The sequence below is a fragment of the Muscardinus avellanarius genome (genome assembly GCF_963383645.1).
Source record: "Muscardinus avellanarius genome assembly, chromosome: 3".
NCBI classification, from domain to species: domain Eukaryota; kingdom Metazoa; phylum Chordata; class Mammalia; order Rodentia; family Gliridae; genus Muscardinus; species Muscardinus avellanarius.
In genome coordinates, this window is record NC_137788.1 from 40,151,257 (window position 1) to 40,177,857 (window position 26,601).

The window sequence follows — 26,601 nt, forward strand, 5'->3', positions numbered from 1 at the left end:
CTTACAGTCACTGCATTCTTTTTAGGCAAAGTTAACATCTTCAGTATATAGGCTTGGGGACAATTGGTTTTTGGCATGAACATGAATCAATTCTAATGATAATTTTTTTAAAAAAAGAAAACACCCCTGCAGTCCCTGCTCTAGGTGCTAGCTGTGAGGTGAACTACAATCATCTGGGGTTGGGGTGAAGATTGGGGTACCTGAGTTAAAATATCAAAGTGGTTATGGAGACGACATGATGACTCTGAGAAAGGTGGCCAGCTCACCAAAGGAGAGGGACGCTGGAGCTGTTACTTACACCATCTTTTTCAGACAGACAGGGCAATGCTAATCTAGTTCCGAAAGAAGTTCCTGATAAGGGGGAGGCATCTGCTTCTCTTCTCAGGGCACAGTATATATGACCCTGTGTGTGGCTTGGTTGCATGGAATGAGGCCATGAGGAGACCCAGTACCTCGGATAAGACAAAAAGCTTAACCAAGCTCTCTAGGTGAGTTCTAAAGGCTCAAGTTCCGTCAGGGTGATGGGACTGGTTATAGGATGGGGAAGAAGGCTCAGTTTATTTTCCTAAATTGTCCATGAAAGTCCACTGAGCACAGTTAGGCTAATAAGTCAGTCTAGATTTACAGGAAGCTGGCAACATTTTATGCCCAAAACTTGAGTCCTAACCTGACATTTCCTTTCTGCTCTTTAGAATCGCCTTCAGTAGATCCTCTTAGGCAGACAGAATAAAACTTTGGAATTAAGGATGCTGGGGCCAAAATGCAGACAGAAGACGTCACATCACTTTGGTTTTGGTAATTAGGGGGCATTAAACAATAAATTAAGGAAACACAAAGAATTATTTATGACTCTCCTAATACAGTCTCAAATTTTCCCTAACACAACCCAGCTCAAGGTCACTGGGTTGAACATTTACTTGGGGCAAAAAAATATCCTAGTCCTACCATGCTGGCCTGTGGAAACAACAGCCCCCTCTCCCTGGACAGCCCTTGCCTCTCCAACCAAGCCAAGCCAGGTCACAGTGGTGTGGGGTGCCAGGACACCAGAGAGCAGCGGCAGCCAGAGGGAATGTAAGCTGTGCCTCAAAACCAGGGCGGCAGAGGGCAGCATTCACAGCAGGTCTCTCTTACTCAGAATCTTTCCAGACAAGAGGGAGCAGCACACTTAAATATCCACATGTCTTCATTTAAAAACATCACTTCTTTCTTTCTTTTTTTTTTTTTTTTTTTTTTGGTGGTACTGGGGTTCCTGGAAGCCCTTCTATCTCCGGGCTACACTCCCAGACCTATTTTTACATTTTTATTTGGAAACAGGGTCTCCTAAGCCAGCGCGCGCGGCTGGCTTCGAAACTGCGCGATCCTCCTGTCTCTGCCTCCCAAGCGCGGGGATTACAAGTGTGCGCCACCACGCCCGGCATCACTTCTTTATTTCAAAGGAAAAATAAAAGACCCTCCCAACCCTTCCCCAAAAACCCCAATAATAATAATAACAGTAATAAAAAATTCAATTAGAAACCATAAGGAAGCACTGAGAGTTTGAGTATTACATTCTTCAAGTATGCTGTTCGGATTTTTTAAGTTGGTAACTATATATATATATATATATATATATATATATATATATATATGAACCTCAAAAGTGCAGCCAAGGGATTTTGCTTAAAATTACGGATTTGGAGGGCTACTTCAAAACACTGTAGCAGGACTGTGCAGTGATCCTGTGGGGCTTGACGCTCTCGCTTCCCTGTCCTAGCAAAGTGAAGGGGCCAGGTTCAAAAGCGACCATACTTCCAGGGTTAGCGTGAATGGCCAACGTGGGTGAGGACGCCAGGGAGATCAAAGTGTTCTTCCACGGATAAGGAAAATCTACCCTGAATCCAAAAATTCAGACATGGAATATGGTGGGACTTCACAATAAAGTTAGTCTGGGATGGGGAGAGGTGTTGAGCCCAGACAAGGCAGGGTGTTGGGTATTCTGGTTTGCCTTAATCCACTTTCCACTTCCTTTTAGTGGATTTTAGTGCGGTCCTTCAAGCCACAATTTAGAATGCCCTTCTGTGTGCTCCAGATTGTTGGTTCGTGTTAAAGGACTGTTTAGGATTTGCATCCCAAGGAAAATCATGCTACATAAAAATGATCCAAGATTTTCGCCCAAAAAACTTCTTGGATAAAATCTAAAAAATACTATTGCAATTGCGTCTCTTGAAGAAAAAAACATTATTCTTTTTTTGTGTGTGTGGGTCTGGGGATGGAACCCAGGGGCATTCGACCTCCGAGCTACACCCCCTGCCCTATTTTTTATTCTTTATTTTGAAACCGGGTCTCACTGAGTTGCAGAGGGCCTCACTAAGTAGGTGAGGCTGTCTGCGAACCGCGATCCTCCAGGTCTCAGCCTCCCGAATGCTGGGATTACAAGCGTGCGCCACCACTCCCGGCATAGAAAAAAACATTATTCTAAATGTAAACAGATTCACTCAACTCTTTTGTTGTTGTAGGAGACTTCAGAGTAGTAAGTTGCTGTCTAGCTCTGCTGCATGCACTCACCTGGGGAGCACTGCTTCCTTGCGCCAGCATCACCTGGGGGATGAAAAGAGCCGGTCCACGTAGCCGAGGAGGGCGTCCCAGTGCTTCCAGAGAAAGGCCATGAAAACCATGAGGAACAAAGTGCTGAACGTCCTGCTGAGTCTTCATGAGGGGGACCACGCAGTTGGCCACCGTGGACACAAAGACCAAAAGGACCGCCATGACGGCCAGGAGGATGTTGATGAGTTTGCCCAGAAGGTTCCGGCAGTGGTGTTCTCCAGCCCCTCCAGCTGCACCACCTGCTGCTGCTGCTGCTGCTGCTGCTGCAGCTCCATCTTGGAGATGCGGGTCTGGCATGCCTCCAGAGCCTCCTGGATGTCCCGGGCCCGTTCATAGGACTGATATGCAATTTTCTCTTCCATGCTGTCCAATTCCTGTTTCAAATTCAAGATTTCATTCTGGTGGAGTTCTGTTAGGTCATTTAGTTGTTCTTCTAATTGTTCACATCTATATTGTTCCTCCTGTAAGGTCTGCATTATTAAGGAATAGTCCCTCTGGTAACGTTCCTTGAGGGTCTCAAAGGATTCCTCCAGTCGGGCCTGGGTGTCCTGGATCTCCTGGATCTCATGGAGTAGTGCATCAAATCCTGAGCTCTGCATGTCCAGGGTGTTGGTTTTGGAGCCGGATGCTCCTACAGCTATGCCCCCAGAGGTGCTGTTGGCTCCCACTGAGCCTGAAGTGGCACTAGAACAATCTTCCTCACTACCGTATTTTGGGCTTGACTGAAAGTTCGAAATCACCCCCAAAGCCTTCCCCCCATCATCTACTTGCCCTTTCTCTAATGAGTCCTTCAGGTTAGGGATATTGTCTGCACTACCAAATTTGTTCCGAATCAGTGATACCATCTCTCTGGGTTTTGAGACTGGCCTCTGCTGCCGAATGGGTGGCCTGGGAGAAGCTGGAGAATCCACCTTTGACACTATCCACCACACCTTCACTGACCCCAGTCACCTTGGCTCCCACGTCCTTCAGACCCTGGTGCATGTTCCTGAAGACATCCTTCGGCTACCGGGGGATCCCATTCTGTTCCACCTCTCGGAGCTTTCGGTGATAGTGCTCAAGCTTCTTTAATAGCTGGAGGATGGTTTGGGCAGACTTCTGGTTCTTTCTCAAAGACTTGCTTGATGCGGGCAGCCTGCTGCTTGTCTGCACTGTTGGCAAGCTTTAGGTACTTGGCAACATTGTTGTCCCAGGCTGTTTGTGCAATCTTAATCTGCTCGATGAACTTCAGGATCTTCTACTGCAGGTGAGCAATGGCAGCCTCTGTGCGCTGAGGGTCTGGTATTCCATCCACAGACTCCGTGTGAATGCTGCCATCGGTGCTGGAGGCCACAGCACTGGAGGTCTGGGCGAGGCTGCTTATTTCCAAACGCTTAGTCCGTTCTGCAGTGGCTTTCTCTCCTGGAAGACAGGCAGCAGCCGTGGCACAAGCTATTACCATCATGGTGGAGCTGGTGGGAGCATCAGTCGTGGATGAAGACCTGGGCCGGCCTCACTGTATAACAGCTGCCATATCCTGGCCAGATTTTCTGTTGATCTGGGGACTTCCCTTTGGGGCCTTGGGCTTGCCCCACCTACTATGCAAGCTCGTCCCTCGCTTCATTTTGGGTGGCACTCGGATCTGCTGCAGAACTCGGTTCAGAGCTGTAGGGTTGGTGGAGACACCATCAATCTCAGCACATGCATTCTGGCTTTCTAGATCCACTTCAGGTTCTGCATCTGTCTGAATCTGCTGCACATCGTGTGGAGACACTGATGACCTCCTGTGCTAGTACTGGAAGAGATGCTTCAAGCCTTGGCCAATCACACTAATGTTCTCCAGAGCATTGTGGGTCATTTTAGATAACTTTTGTTCTGATTCTGTCTGCTTTCTGGCCTCTGCATCTTGGGATTTGCCTCCGGGATCAGGGTCCTCAAATAACTGTTCGCTGCTTGAAGGCTCCATCAGTAGACTTATATGCTCATTTGCAAACTCAAAAAATTTTAAACACACCAAGACTGTCAGATTAGGTAGGCGTTGCTTCAACGGCGGCGACTATGCATGCAGCTGAGAGACGGAGGCTTCATGCCTATCTTCATCACTGTTCCTCAAGTACTTCTAGGGTGTACAGGAATCCTGCTAGGAAAAGCTATTTTGAGCCAGGTGTGGTGGCACATGCCTGTAATCCCAGCCACTACTTAGAAGGATAAGTCAGTAGAATCACGAGTTGAAGACCAGCCTTGGCAACTTAGCAAGATCCTCATTTGTCAAAGTTGTTAGTCTCTTCAAACAAGGTCCACGGAAGACTCCTCAAAATCCCAGCAACAGCTTTCCTTTCTTTGCATAGATGAGGATGAACAGTTGTAACCAAAAATGTTTCCCAAAAAGTTCTTTTTTAAAAAGACATAGAAATAGGAGATCCATACAAAAAGAGATGCAGTCTGGGAGGGCGAACAGTCTTCCAAATCTTGTGACCAAGAGCAGCAATTCACCACATGTCAGCATCTGAAGGAAGTGCTAGCTGTGAGTGTGTCTTTTCCAGAGGGCAACATCAGCCGGGAGGGGAGGTCGCGCTCAAGCGCTGGGGAAGTTGGAAGGGCCAGAATGTGGCTGGAAAGGTGGATAGTAGAGACGGTGCTCAGGGGACTTTGGAGGGCAAAGAGGACTACATGGGAAATGGAGTAAAGGCCATGCATGTTACATTATAGTAAAGAGCATATGAGCATTTTGCTCAGGGCCTGAGTTGTGTGAGACTGAATTTAAAGATGATGGACTGATTAATAAACGGGCAGAGGAAATGCCAAAATGGCAAAATGTTCAAACTGCATTATGGATATTGATGTCTGCATTCAGCCAGTTTTACACTGAATTTCAGAAAAGTAAAGCAAATCAGAGTCTTTATACTTGCAGTTTGACCAGAAAGGCATGGATAAAGCTGGGGCCTAGAGAGGTGGTGCTGTGAAAGAAAGTAAGATAGCTGAAGGGATGTTGAATGTCTTGCATGGAAACAAAGAAAGGAATGTGGTTGGGACAGTTGGAGCCCAAGTGTGGAACCAAGAAAACAAGGGCAGTGATTTGCACTTAGATTCTCAGGGGTTAGTTTTTATTGAGAGGCACCACTTTTTATCTATATTGCTGGGATTTTTCAGAATCTTCAGCCCCTGTACCTAGGAAATGTAGTTCAGTGGACATTTGTGAAGGAATGCTGAGTGAAGTAAAGAGTCACTGCTCTGCTTTTGGTCTCCAGCATAGAGTTTTTTGAGTTGCAGTAATTTTTTTTTTTTTTTGTGTGTGTGTGTGTGTGATACTGGGGTTCCTGGAAGCCCTTCTACCTCCGGGCTACACTCCCAGACCTATTTTTACATTTTTATTTGGAAACAGGGTCTCCTAAGCCAGCGCGCGCAACTGGCTTCAAACCTGCGCGATCCTCCTGTCTCTGCCTCCCAAGCGCGGGGATTACAAGCATGCGCCACCACACCCAGCTCTGTAGTAAGTATTAAAACATAATCTTTGGCTAGAATAAATAATTTTCTAACTTCTTTTATCACCAGTTAGCATGCCTTGTTGGATTAAATTATAGATCTTAATTCTCAACCATGAATAGAGAAAATACAGGCCATAACAAAAGGATAGTTCTACACAATGAAATGGAAATTGTGGGAAAAGCCCACCTTTGCAGCCTGATACACTAAAATAAGGAATAGCAGAGGTCAGGAAGCTAATAGTAGAAGAACATCTGATTCTTCCTATCTAGGCTAAAATGCAGCACATGGGAGGTTTATATAGGGCATTATTTTTTGGTTGCTGTAAGGAAATACCTGAACCAATTAACTTATAAAGAGAAAAGGTCTTTTGGCTCACCGTTCTGGAGGTTCCAGACCAAGATCTGGCAGCCCCAATTCTTTGGACCTCTGGTGAGGTGATACATCATGGTTGGAATGTGTGGCAAAGAAAACTGTTCACCTTATGAACCAGTAAGAAAGAGAAAGATGGAGAGACTGGGGTCCTACAATCCCCTCTAGAGCACACCGCAGTGACTTAAGGATCTTTCGCTCTGCTCTGTCTCCTAGAAGTTCACAGAAGTACATCATAACAATACTCTGGGGACCAAGCCTTCAACACGCAGACCTTTGTGAGACGTTCAACATCCATATTATAGCATTCCTCCCCTGACTTCCAAAGGTTCATATCAATCGTTGGGTTCGTGAACTCAAAAATTCATGGCCCAAAGTAGCAAAGCACTTGGCTTTCTCTATTAACACGAGTAACGGCACCCTTTTTGGCCACACCTTTACACAATGCAAAATGTACTCCTTCAGTGCCAAGAGTCCCCAAAGTCTTCAGTATTCCAGCATTGCTCAAAAGTCTAAGTCCAAAGTCTCCTCCAAGACTCAAGGCAAATTCAACTGTGAGTCCCTCCCTGCAAAAATAACAAAAAAAACAAGTAGCATACTTCCAAGATGCAATGGTGAGACCAGCACAGAGTAAATATTCCCAAAGAGGAAAATAATAAAAAAGAGATTAGCCCAAAGCAAGACCAAAACCCAACAGAGCAAACATTAAATTCTAAAGCTCTACATCTAGCATCTAGACCACTCTGTGGTAAAAGGTGGGCTCTTGAACACTTAGGCAGCTCTACTCCCACAGCTTTGCTAGTTGCAACCCACATGGCCGTACTCTAGGGCTGGCTTTGCACACCACCTGCAGCTCTCCTTTATACATGTTGCTGGCACTTCTGTCCTCCTTGTATCTCCACTGCAGCTTTGGCTTCACTCCCAAAGCTCCATTATACGTTACCCTATAGGGACCAGTTTGCAGGAACCCTGATTCCAAAGCACACTGCCTTAGTGGAACATTTGACACCCAAACTATAGCAGATATATCGAAAGAAAAGTTGATAGAACAGGAGATTTGGAGTTTATTTCCTCTGGAGGAGAAACCAGGGTGAAAATGGCAGAGAAGCAGAAGGTAGTCCTGATCTTTGAGCCTCTCTTAGGCTCTTAGATATAGTGCAAAAAGTACCAAAGTGACTTTGTTACCCACAAGAGGACATGGGATGGTACTGAGTGGGGGGAAACTGGCCCTGGAGCAGAGGAGTTACTTCAGGAGATGCACAGGTCTCAGAGCAATTCACACCACTAGCAAGAGCCTGTGTGAGACTAGATCTGCTAATTAGCACCCAGGCTGTAACCCTGGCTAGAGAACCAATTGGAAGTTCACCAGTCACACCCTGTTATTTGAAAGCTAGCACAAAGGATCAAGTTAAACATCATGAGGTTTCTGATAGCCAGGTCCTTGAGGGTAGAGCATAGAGGCTTTAGCCCTATCACCAGGAAAGTCACCATATGCTTGTCATGTTTCGGGCAAGCAACAGGGTACAGGATAAGAATCTGAAAAACCAAGGTGCTATGAGAATTCCACAAGAAATGGTGTAAACTAGAAGATTCGGAGACTGTCAAATAGCACATCCAGTTGAAGGATGGAGGAGGCAGGATGTGGGAAGGTCTGGAGAAGACCAGGCTGTAATACTTACTGCTATGGCATCATGGAACATGCAAAGCACCAGCACTTGGTCTAGAGAGTGTCCTTTCTCCTAGAGTCTGTCACACCACTTACCCTTCAGATAATGTCAGTCTCAGTTGTATGGGGAAGGGGTGGAGTGAGGAGGAGCCGGGAGAAGCCACCAAGTGCTATGTGCGTATTGTCACCGTCACTGTGGACTACATTATGATATGAGACTAAATGTACCAATAAAAGTATAAAAAAATAAAATCTGGCTCCAGATACTGGGAGGGGAGTTGGAGAAGGGTGGCAGCACAGATGGCAAGGAGTTGTAGTAGAGATCGGGTTTATTGTTCAAGGCTGTAAATCCAAACCTAATGTATGCCTATCTTAGCATAAGTAAATGAACAGATAGGTGGATGTTGAGTAGTACTTATATTAAAAAAAAAAGGACTAGGGGAGACAGAAGCTTGAAAAGTCAGGCCTATTAAAATCCTCGATAACCAGCTTATAAGCAATAAACTCCAAAAATTTATTATCACATTCCTTTCTCTTTTCTTTGGGGTGTGTGTGTGTGTGTGTGTGTGTGTGTGTGTGTGTGTGTTACACGTGATTTAACTTAGGGGCATTCTACCTCTGAGATATACCCTCTAAGCTATAGTCCTTTATATTTTTTATTTGAAACAGGGTCTCTTTAAGTCATGTGCGGTCTTGAACCTCCAATTCTCCATTTCAGCCTCCCAAATACTGTCTAATTACAGTCATCCTTCACTATCCACGGGACACTGCTTCCAGGACTACCCACCCAGGAAGAGGTACCAAAATCCACAGATGCTCAAGTTCCTTATATAAAATGGCATAGTATATACATATAACCTATACACACCCTCCCATATACTTTAGATCTTCTCTAGATTACTTATAATACCTAATACAATGTAAATGCTCTGCATATAATTGTATATTTAGGGAATAACGATAAAAAGTCTGCATATATTTATTACAGATGCAATTTTTAAATATTTCAATCCACAGACAGCTAACCATAAATATATATATCTTCATATATAACGTACCAGAAGATTTTTGCCTGTGGGAATTGTATAGTAGTTAGTAAGAGTCACAACTACAGCTGGACTCTAAATGATTATGGCTTAGGGCTCAAGCACAAAGGACCAAACCAAAAAAAATAAGCATTGTGATGCTGTCATGACAGAGGCATTATTTTATTCACTGATTTTCTTTTTTTTTATTGACGACGGTGGTGGTACTGAGGATTGAATATTGAATACAGGGGCATTCTACCACTGAGCTACATCCCCAGCCTTATCTACCTACCTACCTACCTATCTATCTATCTATCTATCATCTATCTTTGAAGCAGGGTCTAGCTAAGTTGCCAGGCTGGCCTCATCTAACTTGCAATCCTCCTGTCTCAGCTTGTGAAGTACCGGGATTACACGACTCACTACTTTTTCTCCAAGTGTGAGAACATGTATTTACGCATTTCAGGCAGTTGAATCTGTTGAATGAACAGTCATTTTTCAACTATCTTAGAAGCATGTTAGAACTCAAGACATTTATCTAGAACCATGAGCCCTAAGAAAAGATAGTTATGGTATTTGGTTAAGGCATTTTCAAGGTCATTATTTGATTATTTAACTTATTTCTTAAACCACATTGCACAGAGGGCTGGTTGTATTTTTTACATTTTATTATTATTCATGCTCTTAAGTTTGTATCTTGTATCCAGGGTTGGCTCCATGGGCTGGGACCTGAACTTGGAAGAGCATATGCTTGGATCAATGCTCTGCCATTATTAACTTAAAATTCATACATCTTCTTATCCCACACTTTCATTTTGCACTGGGATCCATAAATTCTGTGGTGGTCCCTGATTGGATCTGAATGGTGGATATGCTATACGGTGGTGTGCTACTATGCATCTCTTCCCAATTTAGGGTTCAGTGCCCTCAAACCAGCAGTTTGAAATTGCTCAAGTAGACCTGGGTACATGCTGGAAATCCAGGTGAGAAGCAATTGTAAAACATTTACCCCCACGCTACTGGGAAGGCCACATTACTTCACAATAATCAAACACCTCCCCTCCCCCAGTCCAGCCCCTGTGGGTTTTGGTAGAATTTCAGAATAGAAAAGGTCTTTTTGGGACAGGCATGGTGGTGCATGCTTGTAATCTCTGCGTTCGGGAAACAGAGACGGAAGGATCCAAGTTCACAGACAGCCTCAGCTACTTAGCAAGGCCCTTCGCAACTCAGTGAGACCCTGTTTCAAAAAATTAAAAAAAAAAAAAACTAAAAAGAAAAGGTCTGTATAGTGATGTATTATTTGTGACAACGAGGAAAACCAATTATGTGGGCTTTTGCATTATTTCAAAATCTAAATTCAGATCTTTCATGATTTGAAAGTGTCACACTTAAAATATGACACCCCAGGGGGGTACAGAAATCTGCCGAAAGCATCCACAAATTAGGATTAGAAGTCGGGAGAGCCTTCCTGCCTCCTCTCCCTAGGCCTGGGCTGCCCCTCCCACCGCCCTTCCTCCTTCCCTGGAAAACAGAAGGCGACTGGCTGGTTGGTCCCCGCCAGCTCCAGGCTGGAGAAAGCGCAGGACCTCCGGGTCCTCGGAGGCTGGCTGCGCGCTGGGCTTGCGCAGAGCGATGGAGGCCTCCTGGCTGGAGACGCGATGGGCGCGGCCCTTGTACCTGGCGTTCGTGTTCTGCCTGGCCCTGGGGCTGCTGCAGGTCATCAAGCTCTACCTGAGGAGGCAGCGGCTGCGGCGGGACCTGCGCCCCTTCCCCGCGCCCCCCACCCACTGGTTCTACGGGCATCAGAAGGTAGATGGAAGGAAGGGCCGAGGAGGATGCTGGGGGAGGAGGATGCTGGGGCAGGGCGGGGGCTGGGGGGGACAGCCACGAGGCGGCTGCAACCTTTCCTCCCTGGGCTCTCAGCACCTCTTCATTACTCTAGAGGCTTCCTGCCGCCCTACCGGGAAGGGAAGGGTCACTAGAGAGGATGAAGGGAGAAGGGGGCTGGGAGGGAGCCATTTGGACAAACGCAAAATTGAGAAAAGAGAGCGAGGTGTATCCGCCAATTACTGCAACCTCCCTTCCGCGCACATTCAACCAGCATTGCAAAAGGCCTCCCACGTGCATTGTTTTAAAAAAATAGCATACTGTTCTAAACAACTTATTAATTGCAGAAAATAGGGAAACGTGGACACAATCGTTGGCATCTTTAGCCAGAGAAAACTAACCTTTTCCTACCTTTTTTTGGTGCATCATAACGATGTTCCACGTGATAGAAACACACGCACACAGCGCTCGGTGTGTTTTCCCCAGATCCCACCCGCTCCCCCACCCTGCCCGTACAGAACTTTGAGGCTGGTACGGATAACTTCATACATAAATAGAACATGATTTGGATTGTTCCTGTCATTAAATCTTGTGAAGCAGAGTGCAGCCCCAGCCAGTCTCTAAAGAAACACTGATTGCATTTTTGACACACACCTGTAAGCCCAGTACTTAAGAGGCTGAGAAAGACACATCACAGTTTTGAGGCCAATGTATAGTAACTTAGCAAGATCCTGTTTCAAAATAAAAAAGCCTGGGAGCCTGGGGGTGTAGCTCAGAGGTAGAATGTCCCTGGGTTTAATTCCCAGTGCCAAAAGGGAAGAGAGAGAGAGAGAGAGAGAGAGAGAGAGAGAGAGAGAAGGAAAGAAAAGTATTAGTTGATTGAAATTTGGCGGGTAGAAAATTGGCAAGTAGAAAATTTGGCAAGTAGAAAATTCCCAGCCCTAATTCATTTTTAATTGATTAATTTTATTCATTCAACAAATTTTGAGTGGCAGTCGTGTGATAGATACTAGGATTACAAAGAGAAGACGGGGCCTGCCCTTAAAGTCAGGTGCAGACTTTGGCCACAAAGAGAAAATGAAACTACAAGATACCAAGTACTTAGCCTTGTGGAATTTGACATGGAGTCTTAGAGAATTCCTAGGATAGGAAAGAAGGTCTGTTTAGAATCTTAAATAGATTGGGGGGGGGGGTCCCTTGGCTCTCTGAAGTCCTCGACCTCCTTCCCCCAAACAACCACTTTCTACTCTTTCATCTGTTTCTTCTGGCATTTAAATCCTTATTGTAAACTAATATCACTATATCACATATATTAATTTAATAATTTCAAACTTCCACATGTGAAAACTTCTTTTTGACACTTTTTATATTTGTTGGTAAAGTAGAAAACTCGGTATGTATGTTATGTTGGTTATATAAGTGTCAGTTACTGCTGATCTAAAGGATCCTGTTGACTTTGTTCCTTTCTCATAGAGCTCTTTCCCCCACGGCGTGGCTAACTTCCTCAGTTTCCCAGCTTCATAATTTTTCAGTATCTATCACTATTTTTTCCAAATGGCTTTAATAGATCTGTCGAACACATCTCAATATTTCCAGATATTCAATCAGACCAAATAATCTCTAAGCCCACCTGCTCTTCTGGAAGCATTTCTCCCACAGATCTCTCCTTCTGTTCTATCCCAGTCAGGCCTGGTACCCAGATGATGTTCTAGGACCTCCCGTCCATTCTGTCCTGTGTCATAGTCCTTGCCTCCTGAATACTGTGTCTTATTTTGTTTCCTACTTATTTCCTCATTTTTTGAGGGGATGAAGAAATGGTCAAGTGAATTTTTTGAGCTCTTGAATGGCTGTGAACATCTTTCTACTAATTTCAAACTTGAATGGAATTAAGTTTGGCTAGGTATAGAACTCTTCAGAAATTGTTTATTCTCAGAATTTTGAAGACATTGTTTCATTGCCTTTAGAGTTCAGGATGTCTTTTGAAAATTCTGATAACCTTATGATTCTTTTCTTTTCTTTTTTTGCGGGTCTGGGGATGGAAACCAGGGGCATTTGACCTCCGAGCTACACCACCTGCCCTATTTTTTATTCTTTATTTTATTCTTTATTCTTTGAGACAGGGTCTCACTAAGTTGCAGAGGGCCTCACTAAGTATCTGAGACTGTCTGCGAACCCCAATCCTCCAGTCTCAGCCTCCTGAATGCTGAGATTACAAGCATGTGCCACCACACCTGGCTGATTCTTTCATTTTAGTTTTTAAATTATATATATTTGAGATGTACAACATGACATTTTGACACCAATACTTTGGCATATATAAACATAGCAAAGTGATTATTACCATCAAACAAATAAGCATACCCATCACCTCCTATATTTACTTTCTTCTTTTCCTTTCTTTCTCCCTCCTTCCTTCTCCCATTTTCTCTCCCTATTCTTTCATTGGTAAAAGTGACTAAAATCTACTTACTTTTTTTTTTTTTTTGCGGGTCTAGGGGTGAAACCCAGGGGCATTCAACCTCCGAGCTACAACCCCTGCCCTATTTTTTATTCATTTTGAACCGGGTCTCACTGAGTTGCAGAGGGCCTCACTAGGTAGCTGAGGCTGCCCGCGAACCACGATCCTCCAGTCTCAGCCTCCCGAATGCTGGGATTACAAGTGTGTGCCACCACACCCAGCTAAAAAATCTACTTTCTTGTGCCAGTATGTAATACAACATTAACCATATTCGTATTGTACATGACATCTATAGACTTAATCATCCTATATAACTGCAACTTCAGCCTACTTCCCATTTTCTCCACCCACCCCTGCGCTATCCCTAATAAGCATTGTTTTACTCTCTATGTTTTCATTCTTTTTTATAACCTTCCACATATAAATGACATCATGCATTATTTTTATTTCTGTGTCTGGCTTATGTAACATAGTATAATGTCCTTCAGGTTCATCTATGTTGTGGCAAATGGCAGGACTGTCTTCTTCTCTAAGGCAAAATCGTATACCATTACATAATGATACCACAGTTTCTTTATCCATTCATATAATGATGGACACTTAGGTTGATTCCACATCTGGGTTATTTTGAGAACTGCTGCAATCAACATTAGAGTGCAGGTGTATATGTGTGTGTGTGTGTGTGTGTGTGTGAACCCAGGGGTATTCTACCTCCAAGCTACACCTCCAGTCCGATTTTTTTGTTCTTTATTTTGAAACAGGATCTTACTAAGTTGTGGCGTGCCTCTTAAGTAGCTGAGGCTGTCCAAGAACCCAGATCCTCCTGTCTCAGCCTCCCAATACTGGAATTACAAACGGGCTCCATGTCGCCCAGCCACTTTATTTATTTATTTATTTATTTATTTATTTATTTATTTATTTATTTATTTATTTTTGTGGTACTGGGTATTGAACCCAGGGGCATTCTACCTCTGAGTTATACACCCAGCCCTATTTTTTATTTTTTTGTTTTGAAACAGGGTCTCACTAAGTTGCAGAGGGCCTCACTAAGTAGCTGAGACTGGCCGTGAACCTTCGATTCTCCTTTCTCAGCCTCCCAAGTACTGAGATTACAAGCATGTCTACCATACCCGGCTAAGTGCAGGTATCTTAATGAGATGGTAATTCATTTACTTTGGATATATATGTACCCAGAAGATAGACTGTTGGGTCATATGGTAGTCTATTTTTTATTTTTAAGGCACCTTCATATTGTATCAATTTATATTCCCACTAATAGAGTATGAAGATTCCCTTTTCTCCATGTTTGCCAACACTTAATACTTCTTAACTTTTTGATAAAAGCTACCCTAACAGGCATGAGAGGATGTTTTATTGTAGTGTTGATTTGCCTTTCTCTGTTGATTTGTAATGTTCAGCACTTTTTCATATAATGTTGGACATTTGTATGTCTTCTTTTAAGAAATATCCAGGTCTTTTGCCCACTTTTAAAATCAGGTTATTTGTTGTCTTGCTACCAAGTCGTATGAATTTCTTACATGTATTGTATATTTATCCCTTACCACATAAATAGCTCTCAAATATTTTCTTCCAGTCCTTAGGGTGCCATATATATGCTTTTATTGGCGCATTGTAATTATACATCATAGTGAGGGTCAGAGTGACACACACATGCATACACAGGCCACTTGGTGTATTTCCAGTGATACACACATGCTTGCACAGGCCACTTGGTGTATTTCCTTCTGCATCCCCTCCCTGTCCCTTCTCTCCCTCCCCATACATAATCATGAGCTTAGTAGTGATACCTTCATATATGGACATAACATAATTTGAGCTGTTCCCTTCTAAAAGCTCCCTTTTGCCCTCCCCACTTTCCTATCCCCTTCCACTTCCTGAAGTCCCTTCGGTTTCCTATTTTCTCTGTAGCTTCCACATATGAAAGAAAAATTACAACCCTTCACTTTCTGAGACTGACTGACCCCAGTATAATATTCTCTAGTTTCATTCATTTTCTTGCAAATGACATGATTTTGTATTTCTTTATACATCTACCACTGAGCTACACTCCTAGCCCTATTTTATATTTTTCAGTTAGCGAAATAGAGTCTCACTAAGTTCCCGAGGGCCAAGCTAAGTTGCTGAGGCTAGCCTTGAACAAGCGAGCCTCCTGTCTTCAGCCGACGTGTGCCCAACACCCAGCTAAAATTCCATTCTGTGTGTATACACCATTTTCTTTATCAACTCATCTGTTGATGGACATCTATGTGCCTTTTCATTCCACTGACTGTTTCCTTTATTGTGCAGAGCTTCTTTAGAAGTTATTTTATTAGTGCATTGCAATTGTACATCAGAGTAAGGTTCTTCATTTAATATATTTCCATCTTTTTTTTTTTTTTTTTTTTTTTGCTTCTGTTTTCTGTGATTTTTGTGTCCTATCTGATTCTGGTTCCCAATCTGTAATCCTCTTTATCAGTCCTATCTCTCAGTTCTTCATCTTTATAATGTGACCTTTTTCTCTCCTTTCTAGAAGCTTTAAGGCCCTCACTTTGTCTCTGGTGCTCTGAAATTTAATTTAATTAAGACTTGCTTAAGTGTAACACTCTTTTTCAACAATTGTGCCTGATACTTATTGGGATATCTTTTCAGTCTGGAAACTTATTCCATGAAGGCAAAGAACATGGTCATCTTATATTTCTCTATATCTCTGCCACCTTTTACATGGAATAGGCCCTCCATAAGTACGTGTGTTTATTGTTTTTGAATGAATATGCTCAGCTTGTTGAAAAACACCTCTCTGCATGATCAGTGGGTGCTCAGAATTTTGTTTTTGAGTTTGCTTCAAGCTTAACACACTTGTATACATAAACCTTCTACTATTGTAGGGCGAAAGAATTGGGCTTGTAGATTGAATTGTCAGGGTTTTAAAGAAAAGTATTTACCACTACACCACAAGAAAGAATTGAAAAATAGAGGGAGGAAAAGGGAGAAGGAACGGTGAGCTGGATAATGGTCATGTTCAATTTACTAACTATGAAAGGAATCTGCAGCCTCTGGGCCCCAGGTGTGTGATGCTGGCAGGTGAGGTAGAGACTCACTTTACCCTCTGTGGGGAAAGAAGCCTAGAGCATCCATCATTTGACAGTGACTTAGTCTAGGGCTACAATATGTATTTGTATTAAGAAAATGAACACAAAAATATCCTTTAGAATATTATCCCCCTGAACTTGGAAACCCCAAAGGAAACATGGTCACTCGATCCAGAAAAGGGGCCACGCCCTTCTGCTGTGTGACTTTGTACAGTCCCTAAACTCAGCCTATGTTTTTAAGACAAGTCTAGCCTGGCTGGTTCCCTAATTTCTTTTACCTTTTTTCACTGCAGTTTCTTCAGGAAGATAAAATGGAGAAGCTTGAGGAGATTATGGAGAAATACCCTTGTGCCTTTCCTTGCTGGCTTGGGCCCTTTCAGGCATTCTTTTTTATCTATGACCCAGACTATGCAAAGACATTTCTGACCAGAACAGGTAAGAAAAAGAGTGGGATCTCAGTGACTTGCCCTGCTAGGAGTGAGGTGCACATGACCCACAGGCAGGACCTGAAGCAAAGATGAGTACTGGGTGCTTAAAAGTCATAGAACAAATAGAGGTGGCAGATCTTCTACCCAGGGGAAGGGGATTCCTGTGTTCTCCCCAGTCCCTTGTCTAGCTCCCAACTCCAGAATCCTGTGAAGCCCAGCTGGCGTTACCAGACTGGACAGGTAACACCAAGCTTCCTTTGCTTCTCTTGGTTTTGTGATTTCTGCGTCAACAGTAGTCTCCAATCCCATGCCTCTCTTGATTGGAAGGCTCCAGGGAAAACAGAGGTAGCTCGGCCTCTGCCAGCTCAGCATGGAACCCTGGACATGGGAGCATCCATTGACCAGTCTACCCTCTTGGTGATGATGCAGATTCTGTGTGTTTCTCAACTATCTTCTTCATGAGGACCCGAATCATCTCCCCACCCAGCCAGTCCTTTCTCAAGGCCTCCACCAGGGATTATCCCATAGCACAAAACTAAAATGGCCAGATTTTGCTGACAACTATGTAAAACAAAGGTCTCATATTCTACTTTTCTATGTTTCATATCCTTCATCTTTAATTAAAACCTAATAAAAGGAAGTACCCTTTTCCTGAAAGTTTCAATATTTCCCATCTCAAGTTTATCTTTAAGGGCAAGAGCTATAAAACAATTGCATGTTAGAGTCACAAAAATCAAGAGACATCTGTATTTCACTATCCGGTACCTGCCAACCCCTGCTCTACTAATTAACTTACCTTCGAAAAAGAATATATGTTGTCCCAGCTCTTGTTCTAGAAATGTGACAGAACCTCGGGCTGTCTGTTTCTGTGGGAGGAAGTGGAAACAACAAAACTTGTGGCTCCCCCGCCTCCAAGGGCTTCAGCAAGTGACCTGGGGCTCCCTTTCACTCACTCTGTGCGGTCCCTCAATTGAAAACAAGAAAGCCACCACCAACTTTAATTGGTAAGGAGTGTCCCCTCTAATGCTGTCTTTTGTTTCCTCTGCTTGACTCTCCAGATCCCAAGTGCCAGTACTTGTGCAAGTTCATGACTCCGTGTCTTGGTATGTATGTGCCAGTGAGGTATTACCCACTTCCCTCCAAGTCCCCTTCCCAGAGTAGAGCATCCTGCTCTGCTCAACTTTGAGAACTCAAAGCTTCAGGACTGAGGTAGATCTATAATGAAAATTATCTAGAGGGAGGTCACAGAGGAGTTATCTAGAGGAGGAACACAGCACTTACTGGAAAGCCTTCTTGGTCATGTCTCTCCTCAAAGCCCATCTTCAAGGAAGCATAGATCAGTTCTTCCTTTCTCTTTCTTTAAAATTGTAGGTTCGAGCCAGGTGTGGTGGTACACGCTTGAAATCCCAGTATTTGGGAGGCCAAGACGGGAAGATCACAAGTTTAAGGTCAGCCTGGGCAACTTAGAGCCCATCTCAAAACAAAAAAATAAAAGGGCAAGGGATGCCACTCAGTACTAATATACCCCTGAGTTTAGTCCTCAGTACCACCAAAAGAATAATAATAACGGTAATAATTATAGTAGGTTCACCATTCCTACTGTTTTTATTCTTTCATCTCTTGTTTTCTTGGATTTTTTCCTTTCCTTTTGGAATTCTCTTATTTCTATATGAAAATCAGTAAAATTTTGCCTCTGAGGTAGTTTGGCAATATTCTGTGAGCAGCTAAATTAAACTCTTTAATCATATAATCGATATGTATGTTATACCAGGAAAGAATTTGATGAAAGAATATAGACCTTGGATTCAGAGCCCTTTAGATTTGAGTTCCACCCTGCTCTTTCCACAATAGACTAGTTTAATGTGATCTTAGGGAAATATTTCAATCTCTCAATGCCTGTTTCTTCATCTTTTTTTGTGTGTGTGGTGGTGGTACTGGGGTTTCTGGAAACCCTTCTACCTCTGGGCTACACTCCAGGACCTATTTCATATTTTTATTTGGAAACAAGGTCTCTTAAGCCAGCAAAGCTGACTTCGAATCTGTGTGATCCTCCATGTCTCAGCCTCCCAAGCGTGGGGATTACAAGCATGCACCACCACGCCCAGCCTGTTTATTCATCTTTGAAAATGAGGATGAGTCACTGTTGTGGCTGTTGTAAGACAAATAAGACATGTACGTCTAGCATTTGTTGTACTGAACCAGTGCCAGACCACATGTAATGAGGAGCCTGGCATATTGTAAGCATTCAATTCAGACCTTAAAGTTCTTCTAAAGAGAAATCCTTAATGACCGCTCTGGCAATAAAAGATTGTGAAGTTTTAGCCTTGATAAGTATTTCCATGCTCTGTCATTCACAGGCCAGGGGTCACTGAGGGGATATCTGGGAACAGAGTGGACATCTTTACCTAGTTCCTGGTGACCTTGTGTTCACAGTATAGTTTCTGATTGGTGTGCAGTAGGGAGGAGGTGGATAGGAGGTTTGCAGTAGAGAGGAAATGTTCGGTTTCTATCATGAGTTAGGGTGGGATGAAGCTGGGTACTTTATTATCCACCTTAATCTAATCTGTATAACACAGTGAAGTAGGTCTTTATTATCACACTTCATTGTTGAGAAAACTAAGCCTCAGGAGCATTAAGAAACTTCCTCAATTACTACATAGATGGTAGTAATTGATTTTAAAATTAGCATTTTGGGCCAGGCGTGGTGGCGCACACTTGTAATCCCAGCACTCGGGAGGCAGAGACCAGAGGATCGCAGTTTATGGACAGCCTCAACTACTTAGCAAGGCCCTCTGCAACTCAGTGAGAACCTATTTAAAAAAAAAAAAGGCTAAAAAATAGGGCTGGGGGTGTAGCTCGGAGACACAATGCCCCTGGGTTCCATCCCCAGTACTGAAGAAAAAAAAAAGAAGAAGAATTAGCATTTTTGTTTCAGGCTTTGGGAAGTGATCAGATTTTAAAACTCTTTCTGAGGATGTTAAATATATCCATCCCAGGTGTAAGTATCAAAACTCACCACCTTCTTAGTCTATGAGCATTACTTTGACATTCTACTGTTTCATGACGACCTGTGGGTCATGGTTTTCTGTGCTGTCTATCTCCCTTTCTTCCTCTCATCTAATAACATGGCATGAGGTTTTGTGCCTTTTCTTTCTCAAGGAAAAGGGCTCTTGAATCTAAATGGGCCCAAGTGGTTCCAGCACCGTTACCTGCTAACTCCTGGATTCCATTGTGATATCCTGAAAACATATGTCGAGGTGATGGCCCAGTCTGTGAAGATGATGCTGGTAAGTGGAGAGGGAAGCAAAGCTCTGGTGCACTGCAAGTGCTTCCACCTGGGACTGCATTCTGCTAACATTTAGTGGATAGTGAAAGCGTATCTACTGAGAAATGCATGTCTGTGCACACTTTTGCTATGTTCTTGGGTGATTAATATAAAATCTGGCTCTTTCTCTTAGATATATTCTGAAATGTATGGCAATGAACCAGGTAACAAGTGGTAATTCTCAGGCACCTGTTGGTGTCAGGTAAGGAAGCCAAGAGCAGCTCTAGCAGCCTCTAATTCCAGAGGAGAATCAAATTTGCATGAAATATTAGCTGAACTTGAGTACATAGTTAACATAGATGAGAGAATTCCAGGCAGAGTGACTCAGCAGGCATAAAGATTTTGAGGTTAGAATGGACTTTTCCAGGCCGGGCGTGGTGGCGCACGCTTGTAATCCCCGCGCTTGGGAGGCTGAGACAGGAGGATCGCATGGGTTCGAAGCCAGCCTCAGCTACTTAGTGAGGCTCTCAGCAACGTAGTGAGACCCTGTTTCAAAATAAAAATATAAAAAAGGTCTGGGAGTATAGCCTGGAGGTAGAAAGCCTCTGGGTTCCACCCCCAGTACCAAAAAAAAAAAAAAAAGGACTTTTCCAATAGCCAGAAAGAACTAAGCAAAGGACAATTGTCTTAAAATCTGGGATGTGAGTTTTCTCTTGTAGCTGGTGGAAGATCATTAGGAAGGGACCTGTACCTTCCAAAGGGGAAGGAGCACCCTGCATGTGGTCCCTGATATATAAATGAGTTATAGTCCAAAGTTCTACTTGTACAAAGATTAACTTTTAAATTGTATTTATTTTCAAATCAGACAAACTATTCATCAACACAGTTTCATCAGAAACACTTCAAACGCCACAAAGTCAAATCTCCTTCTACCTTCATCTGCAAACCCACCTCTATGCCCCGAGGAACCACACTGTTCCCAGCCCATCAGCTGGGTTCTCAACCAAGCTCACAAAAGCAGATTTAACCCCTTCCCGGTTCATTACCAGTATGAGCTGTCGAGACAGGCCCAGGAGCGCCAGAGAGGGAAGAGAGCATCCCTTCTGCTTCTGGTGCTGCTCAGTGTCCTGCACAGTTTTCCATTGGCCAGGGGCCATATCTGAGTTTTACCTCCATTTCTAGGAGCTATTGCTGCCCTCCTCATTGCTCAGTCCCACGTTCCCTGAGTTCATCTCACAGTTCCTCCCTCCACTGAGTGGTTGCAGATTGTCTCAAGCTTCAGAACTTGCCTTTGTTCTTATTTCTTCTAAACTCCTCATTTGTACTCATCAGTGCACGCTGTCTGCACCAGTTAGAACAACACTCTGAGCCCCACTTGTACATAAAACCAATACATGTCAATCAAACTTAAGATGTTCTAAAAATGCCTAACTCAGATGCAAGCTATCTGTCTATAAACAATTGGCACTTAGCTAAAAGGTTTTCAGACTCTGCTTTCTGTTCAGGCTCCCAGTCCTCGGCACCTAGCTTAGCACCTGTAGGTGCCCAACCAACGCAGTTGCGCAGATCTTGAATATTTCCGTTTATTTGCATTTTTCTACAAAGAATGCTTATTATTTTGCAACTAGGGACTTCATGCCAGTTTGAAAAAGTCAAGCAAAGCATTTCAGGCAGTGCGAGTAGGTTTCTTTTTGTGGGGAAGTCAGGTGGGCACAGGGTGCACTTGACTGAAAGCCAGCTCTCTGCAGCAACTCCTCTACCCAGCTTCTCTCTATCCCCATCTTCCAAATCTAAAATGTTTTTGAAAATGTTCCAAGTCGACTTTAAGTGTGGTCGTAGTGCTTGAGAATAACGGCAGGGTATCTAACAAGCAGAGGATTGACAGTGAAGGAAGCTCTGGGAAACCCTTTGTAATTGTGGGCTCGTATCAGAGATGGTCTGTTTTAAGGAGTTTTGGTGTGTTTGGAAAAAGAGTCACAGTAATCATTGAAGGGCCACTTTTCTTGCTCAGCTGGGTGTATGTCTCCCTGCCTCTTGGCCAAAGGAAGCACTTGGTTCATTCATTCCCTGACCTTTGGTTCCTGAGGTTTGTGTCCTTATATCACAAGGGCAAGATCAGGGAGGAGCTATTTGATGATACTGATGATGTTGACCTTTACTTCCTCTGCCAGGCTAAGTGGGAAAAGGCTTGTGTTGCTCAGGACACAGCTGTGGAGGTCTTTGAACACATCAGCTTGATGGCCCTGGACATAATCATGAAATGTGCTTTCAGCCAGGAGACCAACTGCCAGATAAATGGGTCAGTGACAGGAGAGCAGAATAAGATATTTGTTCATCATTGTCTCAACCAATTATTAATATGTTGTCCCAACTTTATCTTCTAGCACACATGATTCTTATGTAAAAGCAACCTTCGAACTCAGAAAAATAATCTTTTATCGTTTGTACAATTTCTGGCATCACCATGACATAATTTTCAAATTCAGCCCTAAAGGCCACCGCTTCCAGGAATTAAGCAAAGTGCTACATCAGTACACAGGTATTTCTTGGGTTTGGGTTGCCCGGGGCCATATGCCATCAATGATTGTATTGTGCTTATACAGAGTCCCAAAGTCAGTGATACCCAGGATGGGGAAGGGGTGACCAAGTTTATAGGTAAACAGTAGTAACCCCAGGTACAACTGGAAGGTTCTGAATAAAAATAAGGGGGTGGTGGGAGCATCCAGGGAAGCATTGAGTAATTTTTTTTTTTCTGAATAGGGAGTGGTAAGCCAGTAAGTTTGGGAATTTATGATACAGGAATAAGCCTCAGTGTGAACAGAAAAGAATGCCTGGTCTTAAACTCATATATGAACATTGCTCAAATAAAACACAGCTTCAACCAGTCTCAGAAAATACTAGAGAAAAACATAAGGGAAAAGCTTCAAGATATCAGCACAGGCAATGATTTTCTGAACAAAACTCAATTAGCTCAGGAGATAAAAGCAAGAATTGATATAGGGAATAAAGGAACCCTTATATACTGTTGGTGGGAATGTGAACTAGTACAACCACTGTGAGAAACAGTATGGAGGTTTCTCAAAAAAAACTGAAAATAGAATTACCATATGACCCAGCTATACGATTCAGTATTCATCCAAAGGAAATAAAGTGATCATATGAAAGAAATGGTAAGAGATGGAATCAGGCTAGGTGCCCATCAACAGATGAGTGCACAAGCAACTCTGGCATATGCGCACAGTGAAGTCTTCTGTCATAAAGAAGAATGAAATCCCATCATTGCAGATAAATGGATGGACTGAAGGCACTGCGTCAACTGGAATAAGTCAGACACAGAGAGACAAGTGTCACATGTTTTCTTCCATATGTGGAAACTTGAAAAAAAAGAGGACTTGTAGGAAGGGGAAAGAAGGAAAAAGGGGAGGGGACCAAAGAGGAGAAGAGAGGATGGATACAATCAAAGCATAATATATGCATATGGAATTATCACAGTCAAGTAATATGTACAATTAATGTGTTAATTATAAATTTTAAAGAGTTATATTTCCTATTGTGTATAGTGTATATTTGTGCTTTCTCTCCTTTTTTTTTTTTTTTTTTTTTTTTGTGTGTGTGTGTGTGTGTGTGTGGCACTAGGGATGGAACCCAGGAGAATTCTACCTCCAAGCTACATTTCCAGCCCTATTTTTTATTCTTTATTTTGAAACAGGGTCTCAATAAATTGTGGCAGGCCTCACTAAGTAGCTGAGGCTGGCCATAAACTTGTAATCTTCCTGTCTCAGCCTTCCAAGTACTGGGATTACAAGAGTGCACCATCAAGCCCAGTTTCTTTTTCTCCTTTTCCTGTTTAAAATTCACTAGTATTTGTTGTTGGGTTTTTTTTTTTTTTGAAAGAACAAGGATTTTGATTTATTAATTTGATCTATTTTTTGGTTCCTTGCCCTGTCATTTTTTATATTTTGTCTAGTATTTCCTTCTTGTGCACTCTTTTGGCATATTTTTATTTCTTAGTCTCTCTTTTTTTTTTTTTGTGGTACTGGGGGTAGAATCCAGGGACCTTCTACCTCCGGGCTATACTCCCAGACCTATTTTATATTTTATTTGGAAACAGGGTCTCACTAAGTTGCTGAGAGCCTCACTAAGTAGCTGAGGCTGGCTTCGAACCTGTGCGATCCTCCTGTCTCAGCCTCCCAAGCATGGGGATTACAAACGCGCACCACCACGCCCGGCTTTTCTTAGTCTCTTAATTAGAATTTAATACATATAGTTTCTTTTTTTGTGTGTGTGTGGTACTGGGGGTGACACCCAGGGGCCTTCTAACTCTGGGCTATACTCCCAAACCTATTTTATACTTTTATTTGGAAACAGGGTCTCACTAAGTTACTGAGAGCCTCGCTAAGTACCTGAGCCTGGCTTCAAACCTGTGTGATTCTCCTGTCTCAGCCTCCCAAGTACAGAAATTACAAGCGTGCGCCACCATGCCTGGCTAAAGTTTCTTATAATTTTTTTTTCAGTACTAGGAATGGAACCCAGAGGCATTGTATCTCCAAGTTATACCCCCAGCCCTATTTTTTAGTCTTTTTATTTTAATATATATATATATATATATATATATACACACACACACACACACACACACACACACACACACACACACATATATATTTTGTGGTACTGGGGGTAGAACCCAAGAGGCTTTCTACCTCCGGGCTATACTCCCAGACCTATTTTTATACTTTATTTGGAAACAGGGTCTCTAGTTGCTGAGATCTTAGTAGCTGAGGCTGGCCAGGAACCCGAATCCTCCTATCTCAGCTTCCCAATTACTGGGATTTCAATCATGTTGCCACCATGCCTGGTAAAACTAGCTTTAAAAAGATAAAACACAAAAATCCCTTTTCATCTAAAAATTTATAAACCTCTTTCTAAACAATATTTGTGTGAAAGGGAAAATACAAAGAGAAATTGCATAATTTCTAAGTAGCTGAGGCTGGCTTCAAACCTTCACAAACATGGGAATTACAAGCGTGCGCCACCACGCCCGGCTTAGTCTTTTCTATTTTTGAAAAAGGGTCTCACTGAGTTGCAAAGGGCCTCACTAAGTAGCTGAGGCTGTCCGTGAACCGCAATCTTAGTCTCAGGCTCCTGAATACTAGGATTACAAGCATACACCACCATGCCCAGCAGTTTCTTATAATTTAATGTATGTTTTCATTTTTATTACTCTATGGCTATAATATTTATCATTGATTAAATATATTCCATATAAGTAATGTTTTCATTATCATTAGCTTTTCTGAAATTATGTAATTTCTCTTTGTATTTTCCCTTTCACACAAATTTTGTTTAGAAAGAGGTTTATAAATTTTTAGATGAAGAGGGATTTTTGTGTTTTATCTTTTTAAAGCTAGTTTTACCAGGCATGGTGGCAAGATGATTGAAATCCCAGTAACTGGGAGGCTGAGATAGGAGGATTCGGGTTCCTGGCCAGCCTCAGCTACTAAGTGAGGCCCTCTGCAACTTAGACCCTGTTTCAAAATAAAGAATAAAAAATTGGGCTGGGAGCGTATAGCTCGGAGTTAGAATGCCCCGGGTCAATCCCCAGCACTGCAAAAAGAAAGGATGGATGGATGGTAGTTTTGGTATTGCAATTAGAGAGCATTCTTTGTGATATTTCTGCTTTATGGGTCTTGTTAATGTTTTCTTTGACATGTGATCAATTTTTGTCAATGCTGCATGTGCTTTTGAGAAGAATGTATATTCTCCTTTATTTGGTATGGTGCTTACCATTTCTTCCATGTTATTTTATTTAAAGCTTTTACATCTTTACTTATTTTTTGGTCCACTTGTACTGAGAGTGGCATGTTACAGATTCATATTCTTAATATGATTCTACCATTCCCCCTGGCATCTCGAGTTTCTTTTTTTTTTTAATTAAAAAAAAATTTTTTGCAATACTAGAGATTGAACCCAGGGGCATTATACCTCGGAGCTACACCCCCAGCCCTATCTTTTAGTCTTTTTATTTTTGAAACAGGGTCACACTGAGTTGCGAAAGACCTTGCTAAGTAGCTGAGGCTGCCCGCAAACCACGATCCTCCAGTCTCCACCTCCCAAATGCTGGGCTTACAAGTGTGCGCCACATGCCCGGCCTCAAGTTTCTGCTCTACATGGATACTGCTCTAATATGTGTTATGTATGCTCATAACTCTAATGTCCTGTCATATTGTGGCTTTTAGTATCAAAACCTGAGTCCTATTCGCCTTGTTTAATAAGTTTTTGCTCAACTTCTACCTTGTCTGATACCAAGAGGCAACCCCGCCTCACCACTTCTTTATGTCTGGTGTATCTTTGCCCATCACCTTGTGTTTGACCATTTTGAATTACTTTGTTTTAGGTATGTTCTTTTATACAGCACATAAC

At 42.8% G+C, this 26,601-nt stretch overlaps 1 protein-coding gene and 1 pseudogene across 2 annotated transcripts in view; one reads left to right on the forward strand and one right to left on the reverse strand.

Annotated features, from left to right (window-relative positions):
• Positions 1-2,573: 2,573 nt before the first annotated feature.
• Positions 2,574-4,528, reverse strand: LOC308261521 (transmembrane and coiled-coil domains protein 1-like; annotated as a pseudogene). Its single transcript has one exon. The product of its transcript is annotated as a transmembrane and coiled-coil domains protein 1-like (transcript).
• A 6,215-nt stretch (positions 4,529-10,743) lies between these two features.
• CYP4X1 (cytochrome P450 family 4 subfamily X member 1) overlaps positions 10,744-26,601 on the forward strand; it is a gene marked incomplete at both ends in the record, with an annotated part of 28,167 nt that continues 12,309 nt past the window's right edge. Inside the window, 6 exons of the mRNA XM_080693501.1 lie at positions 10,744-10,920; positions 16,779-16,920; positions 17,972-18,016; positions 20,073-20,200; positions 22,350-22,477; positions 22,563-22,717. Coding sequence (XP_080549627.1) covers positions 10,744-10,920; positions 16,779-16,920; positions 17,972-18,016; positions 20,073-20,200; positions 22,350-22,477; positions 22,563-22,717 — 775 coding nt within the window. The remainder of the gene's footprint in view (positions 10,921-16,778; positions 16,921-17,971; positions 18,017-20,072; positions 20,201-22,349; positions 22,478-22,562; positions 22,718-26,601) is intronic.